The sequence below is a fragment of the Myotis nattereri genome (genome assembly GCF_964212035.1).
Source record: "Myotis nattereri genome assembly, chromosome: 12".
NCBI classification, from domain to species: Eukaryota; Metazoa; Chordata; class Mammalia; order Chiroptera; family Vespertilionidae; genus Myotis; species Myotis nattereri.
The window spans coordinates 65,386,283-65,403,751 of NC_138087.1; the positions used below are offsets into that span (position 1 = coordinate 65,386,283).

Here is a 17,469-nt window from a genome sequence, read left to right on the forward strand (position 1 = left end):
CTATGGAACATTGTTTCACACATGATAGTTGATGTGTTTTCCTGTTTCTTATGAATCATTTTAGAAAACAAAAGGTATAATTGCTGTTTTCATGTAACATGGGCAGAAACACCTTCCGGTTTCACTGTTTTTATGGAGAAGAGTGGTTTTTAGCCCCTTTGCTGGAGAGATAACCCGCCGTTGGAAGGTACGTGGCAGAGTGAGGAACTGCAGGTGACGGCGGGGAAGCATGCAGCGTGCAGGCCGCTGGCGCAGCGCCGTCTTCCTGCGTGTGGAACGCGGAGGCGCTGGGGTTCCCGGCAGTTCCCACCCAACTGCCGCTATCGCTTACCTGGCTCCTCCCCGCGGGGATCGGGATCCGGGAGCGGCCGCCGGGCGAGGGTGCTGCGGCGGGGCGAGGCCGGGCGGCGGGGCGAGGCCGGGCGGCGGGGCGGGCCAGCGGCTTCCCCGCCCCGGGGCGGCCCCCGCTCCCGGCCCGGCCCGGCCTCCCGCTCAGCCCCGCCGCTCACCGCGCCGCGCCGCCCGCCGCCATGTCCTCCGGGGCCAGCGTGTACGCCCTGCAGCGCTTGGTGGAGCAGCTCAAGCTGGAGGCCGGCGTGGAGAGGATCAAGGTGCGGCGCCGGCGCCCTCTTCTCGGGCGGAGCGCGGAGGACTTGTGAGGCCGCGGGCGGGCGGCCGCCGAGCCGGGCGCGGGGCGCGGGGCGCGGGGCCGGGGCGAGGCCGCGCGGGGCGGGGCGGCGGGGAGGACGGCGCGCTGGCCCGGCTCGCGGCTGGAACCGCAGGGATGGGAGCCCCGCGCCGGGCCGAGCGGGACCCGGGGCGGCGGGGACGTGGGCCCGAGGGGAGGGCGAGGAGGCCCGCCGGGCAGACGGGCTTGCGGCGTCCGCGGGGGCGCGCGGGGACGGGACCGAGCGCCCCTCGGCGTTTCCCTGTCGGTGCGCGAGGATGAGGCCGGAGATGCGGGGGCGACGAATGAATGGGCGGCCTGGGTGATGGGCTGAGAGGGGAGGCGCTGCCCAGGGTTCCGGCGTCGTGACCGGGGATGGCGCGGCCGCTGGCTGCCGCCCCGGGAGGGAGCGTGGGGAGGGAGGGAGGGGGCGGCGAGGTCAGGTTTGGGTCCGGGGGCTTCGCGGCGACGTCCCGAAGGCCTTTGGCTCCCTGGGCCGAAGCGCAGAGGCCGAGGCTGAAGGAGGCATTGGAGGATACGGGGGCGGGAAGGCGTGCTGGTGGGAGGCCGGCATGGAGCCGGCACCTGCAGACGGGAGGCCGGGAGCAGGGCCGGAGGAAGCCCGGGGCGAGCGCCGCGTCCAGGGTGGGTCCAGTCCGCGGGGTGAAGGCATCTGCTGTGTGACTGTGTGGCCGCGGGTGGAGGCAGCGCCCTCTGCAGACCTCCGGGCCGCGTCTCCGGGTCCGGCACTATCCCCGGTCCTGAGCACCCGGCGATTCCAGGGGCGGAGATACACGGAAACATTGACCGTAAGATAATGCCAGACAGTGAGTGATGGGAAGCGCATAAAGCAGGGGACAGAGGCGTACGGCATGCCGAAGGGGTGTCGCGGGGAGGAGGCGCAGAGTCTGGATTGTAACACGGTAGGCACACTTCAAGAGAAGTCTGGCTTTCGAGAGGAAACACCTTTTCCTTTTTCTTTTTTTAAAGTAGGAAACAAAAAGCCATGTTTTGAGTTGAGCAAAGGAACAAAGGGAGAAGGAGATTTGGAGGGAGAGGAGACGGGGGGCCTGGGATTGCGGGGGACCCTTTGAGACAGGAAGAAAGGAGGGGTGGGGATATGCACACAGGTAGATGTTTCTAGGTAGGGACTTGAGGACTTGTATGGTAACAGTTTTCTTTGTGGAATAGAGGCCTTCTTTGGGGCAGAGGAAAGGGAGCCAGTGGACCCCCCAGAGCGAGGGTGGGGCGAGGGTGCCTGGAGGGATGGGGGGGGGGTCTTTCTTACCAGGCACATCCCTAGACCCCTCGTGATGTTGGAGACCCGGCTGCTGTGAGGGGAGACTCCTTGCACCCTTTATGACTTCTCTCACCCGGCAGCATTTGGCCACCCAGGGGTCTGAGTGCCCGCCTGAAGGGTAGTTGATCCAAGTAAGTGGGTTAGCAGGGAAGATACGCCAGAAAGATGGAAGTGGGTGTGGAGGGCAAGGGGCTTGAGGGTCCAACCGCCCAGGAGGAGGCTGAGCCTGGGCTGGATAGAGAAGGAACAGGGCGAACCTCCTGGTGTTGGGCTGGAGGGAGAGGGAGGTGGCGTTCTCTCTGAGAGCCAAGAGCAGGTGTAGCCTGGGGAGGAAGCGGCGCCCTCGATGGGTGGGGAGATTGTGATCAGACAGCAGGATGCTGGAGGGTAACGTTTCCGTGTGGAGCAGGTAACAGGCCTTGGCTGTGACTGCTGGCATGGAGGAGGAGGTTGTTTGAGGAGAGGAGGTCGGGGAGCTGCAAGAGGGTTGTAGCAAGTGTTCGGGAGGATGCAGAGACCTGAGGCGGAGAGGGGGACAGCCAGATGCCTGCGCTGTGAGGAAGCTGGGGAACCCATTCTTATCTACGCTAACAAAAATAATTATGGGAGATGACACCGAGATCTAGGGAATTTGAGAGAATTGTTCAAGGCACACAGATAATACACTTAGCTGAGGGATGTGCTCAGGGTAGCAGACCTGGGGTGCTTGGCGGCTTCTCACAGGCAGCACTTTAGGGAGTCACAGCAATCCAAGGTCTGGCCTCCTCATCTCTGGGCTCGATGAGCGTGCTCAGTGCACCCAGAGATGCCTTCTCCTCAACAGACTTGCTAGCTGGTCAACAACCAGGCTACCACCTGTTTAGTTTCCCTTCCTAGTGACTGGAATGCTCCACATCCATCCCAGCACCCCTTCTTTGCTTTGGAGAAGCCTCTCAGACATTGCTGGGTGAGCATGGGCGGAAACCAAGGGAAGTCGTGGAACCTGGGTGGGCATTATCCCACCTCCAGCAGCAGGCCACAGCTCCCCAGAGTTTGGGCTTGAGTCCTCCCAATCTAAAGTGCTAGGCAGCGGTTCGCAACCTGTGGGTCGCGACCCCTTTGGCGCTCGAACGACCCTCTCACAGGGGTCTCCTAGGACCATCCTGCATATCAGATATTTACATGACGATTCATAACAGTAGCAACATGACAGTTATGAAGGAGCAACGACAATAATTTTATGGTTGGGTCACAACATGAGGAACTGTGTTTAAAGGGCCAGAAGGTTGAGAACCATGGCGCTAGAGGAATGCTGTCCACTCTTACTCTTATTTTCTCTGCGTGTCCTCTCACCTTCACTTTTTGACCATGTTGTTAGGCAGGGGTTCAGCTAGTCCCGTTTTCCAAGGGGCCCTGAGAGGTAGTCTCCTTCCACTCATGTGTGGGGTCCACCTGTTCCCTTTGACACAGAGGGTAGCAAGCATGAGCACAATTGGTTCCAAATTTCTTTTGAATTAATAACTGTTCTATATAACCATTAACTCCAATTATAATTAATGTGAAATGATAAAACTTCTATTGAGGGAAAAGTAAACGTTATTCTGACAGTGTTTTGTGTTTAGGTTTATGTAACAAATGATTATTACATGAATGAAACCAAAATTCCTAAAAGCATTCTAGAAACGAGATCATAACTGTAACATGAGTTGATTTTCCAGTTATTTGGAAGCTTGGTAAATTAACACAAAGTGGTAGTAATTCTTGAACAGCAATTAGAATCATTTCTGTACAATATAGGTGAGTTTTTACACAAAGCACCTTTCAATGCAAGAAAAATGGGAAGTGCCTGGCCTGTGGGTCTCAGTGATTGAGCCTCGACCCATGAACCAAGAGATCAAGGTTTGATTGCGGTCAGGGCAGATGCCCTAGTTGCGGGCTCAATCCCCAGTAAGGAGCATGCAGGAGGCAGCTGATCAATGATTCTCTCTCATCATTGATGTTTCTATCTCCCTCCCTCTCTCTGAAATGAATAAACACATATTTTAAAAAATGAAAAGGAAAATGGGAAGTGAAGAAAGCCTTCAAATATGCATCAAATGGAAGATAAGAAAAAAGGCAGAATAACATGGAACCAATGCTGTGATTTAAAACATTAACTCAACGATTCTTAGGTCAGCAGTTTAAGCTGGGTTCAGCTGTATAGTTCTGCTGATCTTTGGTGCGCCCTCCTGTGCATCTGCAGTCAAATGGAGGGTTGGCTGGTGGCTGGGTGATATGGGGTGCCTTCACTCACGTAGCTGGGGGTTGGTAGGCAGGGGGCTGGGGGCTAGCTTTCTGCTGCTCTTCCACAAGGTCTCGGGTCGTCTGGCTTGGTATTATTAGATGGTGATTTTAGGATTCTAATCACAGCAAGAGAGAGAGAGAACTGCAAAGGCTCTTCTAGCCAGGGCTTGGAACTTGCCCATTATTTCTACTACATTCTCCTGGTCAAAGTAAGTTACCAAACAAGCTCAGATTCGAGAAGTGGCTAAGCAGGCTCCAGCTTTCGGTGGGAGGAGTTGCAAAATACTGTGACTTTTCTGCAGTCTGCCACATATATATTGCTAATGGTGTGGCAGCACTATTCTGAGTGCTTTGCCTGCATTAACTCAACCATCACATCAATCCCATGAAGTGGGTACTGTTAACTAAATACAGTTCACCGATGAGAAAACAAGTACTGAGAAGCTAAGAGACCGGCCCATGTCCGTACAGGTAGTGGCACAGCTGAATCTGAGCCCAGGCAGTCTGGTTCCAGAGGCTGCTCTGTTCACCAACAAGCTGTCCTGCCCCCGAGTGAGGCGGGAGAACTTGTTCTGAGCACACCGGATAAAACTCCAGCCTTGTGTACATTAAACAGTGTGCTCACTGGGCAAACAGGGATACATCCATGCATACTTTATGAGTGAAAATGTGTAAAGGAAACACTAGCATGAGCTATTTCTTTACCAATTTAGTCTCAGAACTAGGATACTAAGTGCATCAGAGACGCTGCTTTTTCTTTTGTTGAATAAGCAACCAAAAATATCCTGAATCAGAGTTCATAGCAATTGTAACCTTTCCTCTTTGGAGTTCAGTTATTAGAACTTTCAGCAAAAAGGAAGACTTCCGGCATCCACAGAAAGTGTGGTCAGGCTGCAGGCGCGATTTTCAGAATGTCGAAGGAAGGGCTGCCCGGTGGGTCTGGCTGGGGGCGGCATGTCAAGCTGCAGTCCTTTGGTTTCAGGTCTCCCAGGCGGCTGCCGAGCTTCAGCAGTACTGCATGCAGAATGCCTGCAAGGATGCCCTGCTGGTCGGAGTTCCAGCGGGCAGCAACCCCTTCCGGGAGCCCAGGTCCTGTGCTTTACTCTGAAGACCGGTGAGTCTTGATCCACCGTGCCGGCCTGGGGCCATGCCACTATCACAGCGCTTCCCAGAGGATTTGGGCAACTGTGTTTTGAATATCTAGTATTCTTGGGGGAATTAAAAAGGAAAGCATTCTTTTGAACATACAAAAAAGTACACAAATAGTGTGGGAAAGTGTTTCCTTTTAAAAGAAGAGTAACGATGAAAGGAAAAAGAACCTCTGACAATATCTTTTAACTAAGATAGGTTCATTTTTGGTTTTTTGTCTTTTACTTGACCTTCAGCATGAATTTGGTGTAGTGTTCATGGGAACCAAGACAGGAAAAATGGATACAGTGCAATAACCAGCTATCTCCGAGAATAAATCCTGTCTCTGAGTTGCACAACTATCCCTGAAGGGTGACTCTAATCTCTATTTACCCTGCCTATGCATTGCATCTAATTAAGAGAGTCTCAATCCTCTTGGGCACTAACTCACAAGATGTTAATATCTTCATGTACTTGAGCTCTCTGACCGAGTTAGCTGGTGGTCATTGCTTGACCTTAATCCTACTCTCTCTGTCCTTACACCATCCCAGAGTTGTCATTTGCTGCTTGGTGCTGTCAACCCACTTGCTGCTCTTGGGACAAAGGACTCCCCAGAGGAAGAGAGTTGTTCCTACTACCAGCTGTGATGTCTTTCAAAGGCTTCAGAATACATCTCTGTTTCACTTATTTAATATTTTATTGGTTTCAGAGAGGAAGGGAGGAGGAGAGAGAAATATCAATGATGGGAGAGAATCATTGGTTGGCTGTCTCCTGCAGGCCTCCCACTGGGGATCAAGCCCATAACCCAGGCATGTGCCCTGATTGGGAATTGAACAGTGACCTCCTGGTTCATAGGTTGACGCTTAACCACTGAGCCAAACTGGCCAAGCTATCTCTGTGTTTTAATGGAGGAAGCTTTAATGTAGCTACTGGGGGAAAGTGTGAGTCTGGTTCAAAGAGCTTTAAAAGCCGATTATTGAAATGAAAATCTCTCTTTGGTGGCATATTAGAAATGTCATGGGTTCTAATGCATTATGTGGGGTCTAATTCACATTTTCCCTTTTTTCTTTTTTTGGAAGAGTTCAGTGAGTAGATTATGAGAGTCTTTTGGGGCCAACATATTCAAATTTTGTGTTTGAATGGGTTTTCATGCAGTAATAATCATCTTAGGTCCGTTTTCATACATATAAAGGAAATTATGCATATTAAAAAGTAGTCATACTATCAGGTACTGTTGTACCTTTTAATAAAAAATGCCCACATTTTTGGTATTAAAGTAGTAGTTACATGCTGGCATGGCATTTTTCTTTTTACAGAGCACTTTCATGGGTGCTATTCCTTCAGTGTTGTTGTTTGAATGGGTTTTTTAAATTGTTACTCTCTGCTTTGAGAATACTAAAGTGTCCTATGAAATGCTGACTGTTAATTTCATGTGTAAATCTTACTAAAGTGAAAATGAACCAAATTCTCTTTCCATTAGGAAAGAAGTTCGCTAAGGAAGCCTTCAGGCACAAAGTGATGAATGACTGCCTCCAAGTCTCACGAAAACATTTTTCTCTAACCAAATGACTTACATATTCAGACCTTCCCTGTGGCCTGGTCCTATAGCCAAAATTCTACAGAAATTGATGAGTTTCAACTCAAATTAGGAAACTGGGTGAAGGAGAAGACTTTTAAATAATAATGGCCTGGTTTGTTTGGTGAAGTGCTTTATACTTAAGACAAAAACCCTACCACCAAATATACAAAAATGCACCTCTTTCATAAGTGAATTATTGGTGTTTCTAGACCTGAAATATTATGTATGTTTTATTTACATTTATGTTTACATTTTGGGAAGGAAAACATTTTTATTAAAAAATTGAATACTTGTAATTTGTTGTTCCTAAGATTTTTACACCATAACAAAATGTGTCCTTTTCTCATGAATTTATAATTTCAAAATGAAGGCAAGACAGTGTAAAAGTGGGGGAAAGAACAGACTTTATTAATCAAGTGATGTCTTGATTTTTGTGAGAAGATTGTTTTATTTTAACACTAAATATGGAAGCTGTTTCTTAGCAAACTTGTTTGGAAAGATTAATGTGTTGTGTATTAGATCTCCCCGTTTTGTGTATGCCACAGATCTGATCTTTGTCTTCTTAAGTTCCTCGACTTCATAGTTGTGGTTATACTTTAAAAAAAACACTACATTATCTCATAGCTTTCAAATGTTTAAAATGTGACTTACAGAACACTGCAAATGATTAAAGGCAAAGCAATGTGAAAATCTTACAAGCTAAATGGATTCTTAATGTCATAAGTGTTTTACTTTGATGATGTGCCTTTGATCTGAGACACTAAAATGGATACTTTGTGTTTGTAATAATTTTTGAAGAGCTTGGAAATAAAGTTTCTGCTTAACTCATTATTTTCTATGACAGCAACGTTTGGTGTCTGATTTTGTTTTAAGGTTTCACAGACTTCTGTTTGCTTGTGAGATTGAATGCTGGAAGTGGGAGATACAAAGTTTTGTTATAAGTACTTGTAGAAGTTTATAAATCGTATATGTATAACATACAGAAATATCTCAATTGTTGGCATTTGCTCTTGAAATAACTATGTGTAAAACCATAAGTAAATAAATGAAAATATTTTTTGAGCGTAAGTATTGTTACAATAGAGAAAACAGAAACCATTAGGTGGGTACTCCCTTAAGTTCTGGCCACTAAACTTCCAAATCTAAGCAATCTGAATGCCTTTCATTCGATCATAGTTCAGGTGTCCCTTTCTAGTTCTTATATGTATTCTCTGGATCTGATTCACCTTCTCTGAAATGTCACACTGTCAATTATCCTTTCTCTCCCTTATCTCCAGCTTCTCTATTGGATCTTTTCTATCATCATTTAAACATGTTCCATTCTCTATCTTAATGATAACAAGCATTTTTAAAAATCTCCATTAACAAATAAATTTCAGTTTACAAGACGAGTAAGTCCTAGAGATCTGCTTACAGCCTAGTGCCTATAATTAACAATACTCTATTGTATACTTAAAAATTTGCTAACAATGCAGATTTTATGTTAACTGTTCTTATCACAAAAATAATAAGAGGGCAGGGGGAACCTTTTGGAGGTGGTGACTAGGTTCATGGCATAGATTGTGATGATGTTTCACTTATCTCCAAACTCATCAAGTTGTAAACATTAATTATGTACAGGTTTTTTTTGTTTTTTTTTTAAATATATTTTATTGATTTTTTACAGAGAGGAAGGGAGAGAGATAGAGAGTTAGAAACATCGATGGGAGAGAAACATCGATCAGCCGCCTCCTGCACATCTCCTACTGGGGATGTGCCCGCAACCCAGGTACATGCCCTTGACCGGAATCGAACCTGGGACCTTTCAGTCCGCAGGCCGACGCTCTGTCCACTGAGCCAAACCGGTTTCGGCATATGTACAGGTTTTAATGTGTAAAATAGAAACAACTCACAAGAACTCCTCTTAGTCCACTTTTTCCTTCAGCAAAATCTTGGCACTATAGTACAAGAAAACTAGAGACATCTCACAAACACAGATGCAAATGTCCTAAATACAAACAAATCAAATCTAATAATATATCAAGAGGAGATACAATGTAACAAAGCTAGTTCAATATAAGGAAATCTATCAATGCAATTCATTCCATGAATGGTTTAAAGAAGAGAATCTATGCCAACAAGTAATTTGATAAAATTCAGTGGTTGTCCTGAATTAAAACTAAGTGGACTAATGACATAGGAAAGTATATATAGAAAAATAAGCATTTTCTACACTGGCAATAGCTATTTAGAAATGGAAATGGAAACTATATCCCATTTCCACTTTAATGACAAAACGATAAAAAATACTTGAAAATTTAACAAAAGTTGCAAGTTATAAAGAAAAGCTTTTATTGCTGTTTATAGAACAGGGTCTACATAAATTAAAGTTCAGCCGAAACCGGTTTGGCTCAGTGGATAGAGCATCGGCCTGCGGACTGAAAGGTTCCAGGTTCGATTCTGGTCAAGGGCATATACCTGGGTTGCGGGCGTATCCCCAGTGGGAGATGTGCAGGAGGCAGCTGATCGATGTTTCTCTCGCATCGATGTTTCTAACTATCTCTCTCCCTTCCTCTCTGTAAAAAAATCAATAAAATATATTAAAAAAAAAAGTTTAATAATATCATTAAATCTCAATTTCATATAAACTTAGTGGCATTCCTATTTTATTTCTTTTGAGGAAAACTGGTTAAAATATCTAAAAGTTCATATGGAAAAATCAAGTGTCCAAGATAGTTTTTAAAACCGTGTGTGTGTGTATTTAAAAATAAGGAAGGGTGAAACTTGCCTTACTAGTTCTTAAAATTTACTTTGCCTAGCCAGTGTGGCTCAGGGGTTGAGCGTCAACCTATGAACCAAGAGGTCATGGTTCAGTTTCCAGTCAAAGGTACATGCCTAGGATGAAGGCTCAATCCCCAGTAGAGGGCGTGAAGGAGGCAGCCAATCAATGATTCTCTCTCATCATTGATGTTTCTACCTCTCTCCCTCTTCCCTTCCTCTCTTTTGAAATCTGGCTGGGTTGCTCAGTTGGTTAGAGCATCGTCTCAATAAGCCAGGGTTATGGGTTCTCTACCCAGTCAAGGCACATACAAGTATCAACCAATGAATGTATGAATAAGTGGAACAACAAAGAAATCTCAATCTCTCTCTCTCTCTTTCTCTCTCTCTCTCTCTCTCTCTCTCTCAAAAACCAATAAATAAAATTTTTTAACAAAGTAAAAAAAGTTTTACTTTTAAGCTGCTGAATCAAAATAAAATGATTTTAAAAATGAAAAAAACACAAAATAAACTATTGTGGTATAGGAATAGGTAAATAGATGAATGGATTATAACTGTTCAGAAATAAATAACTTTTTTTTTCCTATTCAGTGGGAAAGTATGGTTTAATTAGTAAATGGTGCTGCCATTATTGGCTATCCATTTAGAAGAAAATAAAATTGGGTCTGTATGTAAAAAAACCTACATGGGTTAAAGAAAGATAATACAAAAGCATTAGAAGAAAAATTAGGATATTAATTATACCGGTTTAGGGTAAAAGCTGTCTTTGTAAGCAAGGCGGGAAACCCAGAAATCAAAAGAGAAAAGACATCTACACTTGCCTATACGAAATTAAATTTAAAAAAATTAAATAAGGCATTTCACTTAAGTGTTAAATTAGTAACTGTTGTATGGTAAACATAATAACAAACCAAATAAAAAAGCAAAAGACAGAAAAACATATTTTTTTCAGCCTTCATTTTGTATTGCTACAATTTGCTATCCCCATCCCCTTCAACTCAGGCTACTCCATTTGTTGGATCCCTTGTTTTAGGGTGGGGTTCAATATTTGGGGAGAATATCCAGGCTCCTACAATGAGAGGCAAGGGGTGGGACACGCCAGTGTTGATCCCAGGGGTATGCTGAGTTTCAGAGGAAAGAGGAGTATCTTATGTCCATCACAATTGGAGAGACAGATGATATTCTGGTGAGGTCTACTAAGTTTGAACTGGGCCTTGGAACTTGGGAGTAAGGCCTCTCACAAGACTTCAAAGGTCAGCATCACTATCACCAGCAATGAACCTAAATGCAAGTAACTCCCTCTAACATGAAAAGCTCACAGGAAAATGAAATACTCTCAGAGAAAGAATCGAAATTTCTATTGCAAGAGCCAATCTGGGGCGTTGGGGCTGTTCCAATCAATTCCACGTGATGAGGTGTTTGGGAAAGGACCTTGGAGGCTGAACTCACACTTTTGGCTCCCTAACAAGGGTCTATCCAGAATATTTGAATATGCAAACTATGGAGCAGAATGTATATTATGAACATTTAATATAGAAAACCAAGAACATCTAAGAAGAATTGCATTTTCTTTAAGGTATGACCAACTCTAAATCATTCTGTGATTGGTCTATCAACAAAAACAATGGGATGTGGCATGTAGCACTATTCTTTCTTTTTCAAAAAAACCTCAGACGAGTTTGTCCATCAGCTCTACCAGGGACTTTTTCATACACTAGACGTCGCTTTTTGAATTGTGGTAGTTGTGAACTCGTGAGATCTGTTAAAAGGAGAAAAAGGAAAACCATTTTAGTGCTGAAAATAATAAAGTGTAGCTATTTTTTCCAACTATTCAAATGGATCTTGTCTTTTCATCATCTGAAGTTTTAAAATTTTCAAACTGGGATAAAATAATGACTATTAAAATTAAATTTTTAGCATAAATGCACCTGTACCTCATGGCCCAGTACTAATTAGTGTTATAAACACATATTTGTATGGCCATACCTTATACAAATAACTAAATCTCTCCTGATTTAAGACTCTTGCCTTTAAGTTTCCCCTCAGTAAGCCTGTTCTTTAACCCATACATGTAATGTTGTAAAATGTATCCTGAACTAGTATAGATGGTGGTGATGTGTAGACTCATCTTACATGACTATATTCTATATGATATACACTAGCCTGAAATAGCCTGGATTGATTAAATCAGTATAAAAGGAGGCTAAAATTTAAAACCATTCTAGGATTATTCCTGGAAATATATAATCTCATAATTGCAAAAGTTGGATGCCATTACAAGCAAATTAAAAAAAAAATGTAGTAGATAGTTTTGTCATAGATATCACAAATAATACACTTAAAGGACAAATGGAAATTATCTTGAAGTTATGCTAATGGCTTTGAATAAATTTTTTAGGGCTGCATCAATATGAATTCAAAATGTGTTATATCTTAAACATATTTGGAGATAATGATGTATTAGGGAAAACCACAGTAAAAAGTCAAAAGTTGCCATAGTGATATGAAGATACTAACATCAAAGATTTATGTGAACTATTTGAATGAAATTACTTTATGAAAATAATTGGAAAGTATTTATATATAATTTAAATATATATATTTATAACTAAATTAATGACTATTCCATCTATATCCTAAAAGCCTAAATATTAAAATTTATTTTAAAATATTTTCTGAAGTCTCATTGAGAAAATGGGAGGATTATTCTATATTGGGGGCCCTATATTCAAGAACATACAATTATTTGTATGCTTAATTTGTCCCAGGGTGGAAAAAAGATGGAATTTTCATCCAGTTTATTTATGAAGCTGGAATAATCCTCATGTCAAAATGCAACAAAGCACAAATAACACAATAGATTAATTTCATTATGAATACAGGTATGAAAATCATAAATATTAGCAACCATGTGTAGCATATTTTAAAAATCACCCCTCAAAACCAATTCAATTTATTACAGAAATGGCAAAAATGGTTTAACACTATTAAACTTGTCAGTACAATCCTTGACATTAATAAGTCAGTGAAGAAAACATGCTTGATTTATCCCAATAGGTGCCAAAAAGAGTTTATAAAATTCAGCATCTGTTCCTCACAATAGTTCTTAAAAAACTAGGGATAAAATACTTAGTAAAATCAAGAACAAAGAAATTATGACCATTAAAGGGGATCAAATCCAAGTTTTGTGAGTCCTGGAGGTTCTCTTTTAATAAAAGAAAGAATATAAGATTTTCAGGACCCCTCTCAGGTTTCACAAAAGGGCCTATGCAAAAGAGGAGCTTTGAAGCTTAAGCTTCTCCCTTTTTCTCTCCCATCATGGCAAGGTCACCTTGTATGACCATTAGAACTTAACATTTTGTTCTAGATGTTCAGGAGGTAGCAATAAGAAATGGCACAAAAGAAAGGTATAATTACCATAAATGAGGAAATAAAATTGTCCTTTAAAATTTTGATATGATTAAATGTTCAAAAACATGAATTGCATAACAGAGCTAATAGTAAGTATCTATTTAACAGGATTGTCAGAATTAAATAATCCACATAAGAGGCCTAAAATGGCACGTGGCATATAATAAGCTCTTGTGGGTGGGTGGGAAGTAATCAACCAAAAAACGTGTGTGTGTGTGTGTGTGTGTGTGTGTATACACACACACACACCATGGTATGTGTGTGTGTGTGTGTGTGTGTGTGTGTGTATATATATATATATATATATATATATACACACACATACATACCATGTATATATATATATATATATATATACATACCATGGACACAGACAATAGGCTGGTGAAGGCCTGGGGCAGGGGTGGGGGCAGGCTAGAAGGGGTGAATAGGGGGGAAAGGGGGACATATGTAATACTTTCAACAATGAAGATTTTTTAAAATAGCAGCTCTTGATAAATTTTAGCCCATTCAATATCCCTGCCTGACAAATTTTCTAATTCACTGATATCTCTGTTTAATCTTTGTTGATTTTAATCTTCTGATTTTTAGATTTGTTCTGTGTTTTTCACTTCTAAAGTTGAATGCTTAGTTCATCTAAAGGTACAAGAATTTGATATATTTTCTTTGCATTTATTTTCTTAGCTATCTCTGATTAGAATTCTGATTTTTCCTTTGAACCAAAAGTTATTGAGGACTCTAAGTGTAGTCATTAAAACAAAAACATTTTTTTTAAAATTTTGAGATGGTTATATCATCTTAAGTTACATTTGAGAATAGTGTATTAACTATTGAATAGCATTACCTGTTAATGATTTCCTGTCTCCTGGGTTAGATGAAGGTTCAGCATGCCTTTTCTGTCCTAAACATGTTCTACCTCTTTGGTAGAAATAAAGACTGTTGAATTCTTTTTGATTTATATTAGAATCAGAAGCACAAAACAAATCCAAACTGGGGACAGATGGTAATTCTTTCCAGAAAGTCTCTTTAGTCCCAGCACTTGAACTTCTGTATAGGAGGCCTCCTAACTCATCTGATAGACATTTTTGTTGATTAGTGAATAAATTATCTTTCTGAGAGTACCATTTGTCACACACAGTCTCCTCTGAACCATACTGTAGGTTGAATGAGTGATTCTGTTGTTCCCATACATTTTCCTTAAAGTTCCAATGAGGAGGTGATTGAGAGCCTTCTAATGAAAAGACAGGGGCAAATTCTTCTTTATTTATAGGTCTTTTTGCTTCATGTGTTCCCTTTTTCTGATAATTTATAAAATTAAGGGCAACTCTCTTCTGAGTGTTGATTGGTGATATTCTGCTTTCACAATTCATTTGTGTTAGATCTAAAGAAAAGACATCTGTCTGTGAATCATTCTGGTTTAGAAAGGAGTTACCAGCTGAGTTCCTTGATTTCATATTAATCAGAAAAGAATTTTTCTCTATGTTAGGGTTACAACTGGAGTCTTTCCAATAGCTGGTCTGACTGTAAGAAGTCACAGGTGGTAAAACGCACGGCATTTCTCTTTCTCTTAGTTCCATCAGGGAAAAGTTATAGTTTGAAGTGCTGTTTGTTTCTTCCTGCACTGTCTCTCCTAAGTGTAAATTCTGGTAATATTCATGTTCTTGAATGGCAGAGTCTAAAGAGTCAGAAGCTGAACTCTGAGAAGGGAAGGTACTGGTTTGATTCCTATTTTCCTGAGGTGATGACATTTGAGGTGATTTTGTTATGGGAGAAGAACCAATCTTGAATAAGGAAGTGATGTCACAAAAATGCTAAAAATAGTTAAAAATTAATACAATACAAATACAATATGAACATCAGTCAAATAAATAAAAATAATAATGCTTATCTATATGAAAAGGAGGCTAAATATAAATAAGTAGTTTATTATAGGTATTATATTGACCCATGTAATATTAACATAATTGGGCTCTGTTAAAAGAAAAACATTGTAATTTGCATCTATTTTCTAGTCAGTTATAAAATAGTTTTTTAGTTACACAAGTTACACATGAATACCATTTCCTTGATAAAAATTTAACATTTTACCAATGAGGCTAAAGTTCTCTTTACTATAATGAAGGGTGTCAGGATTGTTTGGAAGAGATTATGTAAATCCATTTGAATAGAATGTATAATTAAATATTTGGGGGCACAATAACATTTCACAATGATTTAGATCGTGATAAACTGACTGTACTGAATTATGTGTATAAGGTAACTTTAAAATGTATAATGTGATTGACAGCCTATGAGAATGCTATATAAAATTTAGCTCAAGGAAATTGTTTGCTATGTGAAGTCCAAAACTATTACACTTGGATACCTTCATTTTGAATACCTTTATTGTAAAAATACATACTCAGATGGAAAGGAAATAAACCTTTATAAGAATATAGATCTCAAATAACTAACCTTTAATACTTTTTCTGGAACTTCAGGTAGGAGTTCCTGAAGTTGACAAAGAGTTGCTAATAATATCCAGTGGAGTGAAGGTCCTTTATGTAACATGAGCTGAGCCACCAATGGGTTAATACATGGGAAATCAAGTAAGTACATTTCTTCCTAGAAAAGAGTTTAAGGAATAATCAGCCATTGGTCTTTTAAAAGTGACCCATTTTACTCTACTCATTCTATTGGATTAAAACTTTTGTCATTGCACCTACATTCAATTTGAGATGCCTGGAAAAAAAGTATGGCTAGGAGGGAAAGAAACTTCCATACACTCTCAGTCTAATCACGCATTCAAAAAGATGTGTTACAGTTCACCTTCTTCACATGACAATTGTTTTAACCAATGCTACATTTTCTAAAGAGAAATCTTTTACAGGACTTCGTATAGGACCTCAAGATTTCTTTATCTCTCCCTTTGTATACCATATACTATCACTGTTTGATTAAGATAAACTATGTTTCTGATACTTAAGAGATGTTATAATTTCAGGAAAGCCTTGTTGTAAAGACTATATAGGGAGAACTTCTGTCGACCATAAATGACCTTGACAGTCTAAAAATGTATGTTTTCAGGTCTAGAAATATAGCAGCCATCTCTATATTCCATTTTTTCCTGAATTGCACTGGCTTTTTGTACCCTCTCTGATTTTTATCAAATGACAGACATGTGAGCAGATTTGACATATCTTGGTAGGACACACATATACATGTCATATAATTATACCCATACTTGCTGATTGTATTGTGTTCTATTTAAGCATGTAAAAGTTCTGTGATTTAATAGATATGAACATTTTATTTTATTAGTTTGTTTTATAATTTTAGTTTTTGAATAAGTAAAAATCACATGGTTCAAAACTTTAAAAGTACTGAAAGGTGAAAAGTCTCATTCCCACCCATTACTCCAGTTCTCTTTGGAGATAACCATTGTTATCATTTCTTGGTATCCTTCCAGAAGTATTTTATTAATTTATAAATAAACACATAAATATTAATTTCCCCTTGTTTTTCACAAATGGTAGTATAGTGCATGCTCTGTCCTGCAACTTCGATGTTTCACTTAACAATCTATCTTGGAGATTATTCCATATTGGTACATAAAGAGCCTTGTCATTCTTTTTTTAATGGCTTCATGATTTGGATATATTTTAAATATAAAGGTAACAGAAACACTGAGTTGGTATGAGGTCTTGGAAATATTTATGCTCAAACCAAAGGAATTTCTAAAAATTAACTATTTAATCTTATAAGTACTTTAAAACTCTACTTTGAGTTTCAATAATATAACTGAATTATTGACAAATCATGAAATGATAAAATTTTGCTATTCTCTTAACAAATTTACTATTCTTAAATGTTTAAATTTAGGAATTAGAAAAATAGTTATGTTTTAAAATATATTAGGCATTAAAGTCATTACATCACCCTATAATAACTTAGATTTGAAAGTTCATTATAAAAGATCTCATTAAAATAGTTCTGTGAAGTTAACAAATACAAATATTTCTAGAAAATGGTCTAAGTAAATGTTGTACATGATGGTTTTGTCATATATGCTCATGCAAGCACTGGAGAACAAAATATACTACCAGAAAGAGAATTCAAATACAGGTATTCATATTTGCTTTGAAAATATCTAACTTATTTATTTAGGAAATAAACCTTAGATGGTGAAACTTCAAGCCAGGATTTATCCAACCATTCATGAGGATCTCTCTTTGAAGTCATTAAATTGTGGTCAGCAATTTGTCGGATTATCAATGCAGTCTCTTCCACCCCTGGAGCAATTATTAGCTGAAAAATATATTTTAATGTCAGACTACAGAAAATATTTGGAAGTAAATTATATCATTCAAAAATTGTTTATAATTA

At 40.5% G+C, this 17,469-nt stretch overlaps 2 protein-coding genes across 2 annotated transcripts in view; one reads left to right on the plus strand and one right to left on the minus strand.

Moving 5' to 3' along the window:
- The first annotated feature begins 389 nt into the window (after positions 1-389).
- On the plus strand, positions 390-7,779 carry GNG10 (G protein subunit gamma 10). Its single transcript, XM_081103281.1, has 3 exons — positions 390-611; positions 5,212-5,343; positions 6,838-7,779. Exons 1-2 carry the CDS (start codon positions 531-533, stop codon positions 5,335-5,337), a joined length of 207 nt encoding a protein of 68 aa, XP_080959407.1. The 5' UTR covers positions 390-530; the 3' UTR covers positions 5,338-5,343; positions 6,838-7,779.
- Positions 7,780-11,207: 3,428 nt separating this feature from the next.
- SHOC1 (shortage in chiasmata 1) overlaps positions 11,208-17,469 on the minus strand; it is a gene marked incomplete at its 5' end in the record, with an annotated part of 55,451 nt that continues 49,189 nt past the window's right edge. Inside the window, 4 exons of the mRNA XM_081103149.1 lie at positions 11,208-11,452; positions 13,949-14,915; positions 15,559-15,708; positions 17,260-17,391. Of these exons, the coding sequence (XP_080959275.1) occupies positions 11,352-11,452; positions 13,949-14,915; positions 15,559-15,708; positions 17,260-17,391 (1,350 nt within the window). The 3' untranslated portion in view covers positions 11,208-11,351. The remainder of the gene's footprint in view (positions 11,453-13,948; positions 14,916-15,558; positions 15,709-17,259; positions 17,392-17,469) is intronic.

Coding starts and splice junctions, on each gene's coding strand:
- GNG10 (XM_081103281.1), top strand. CDS start 531: ATGTCCTCCGGGGCCAGCGTGTACGCCCTGCAGCGCTTGGTGGAGCAG. Junction 612..5,211: donor CCGGCGTGGAGAGGATCAAG/GTGCGGCGCCGG, acceptor CTTTGGTTTCAG/GTCTCCCAGGCGGCTGCCGA.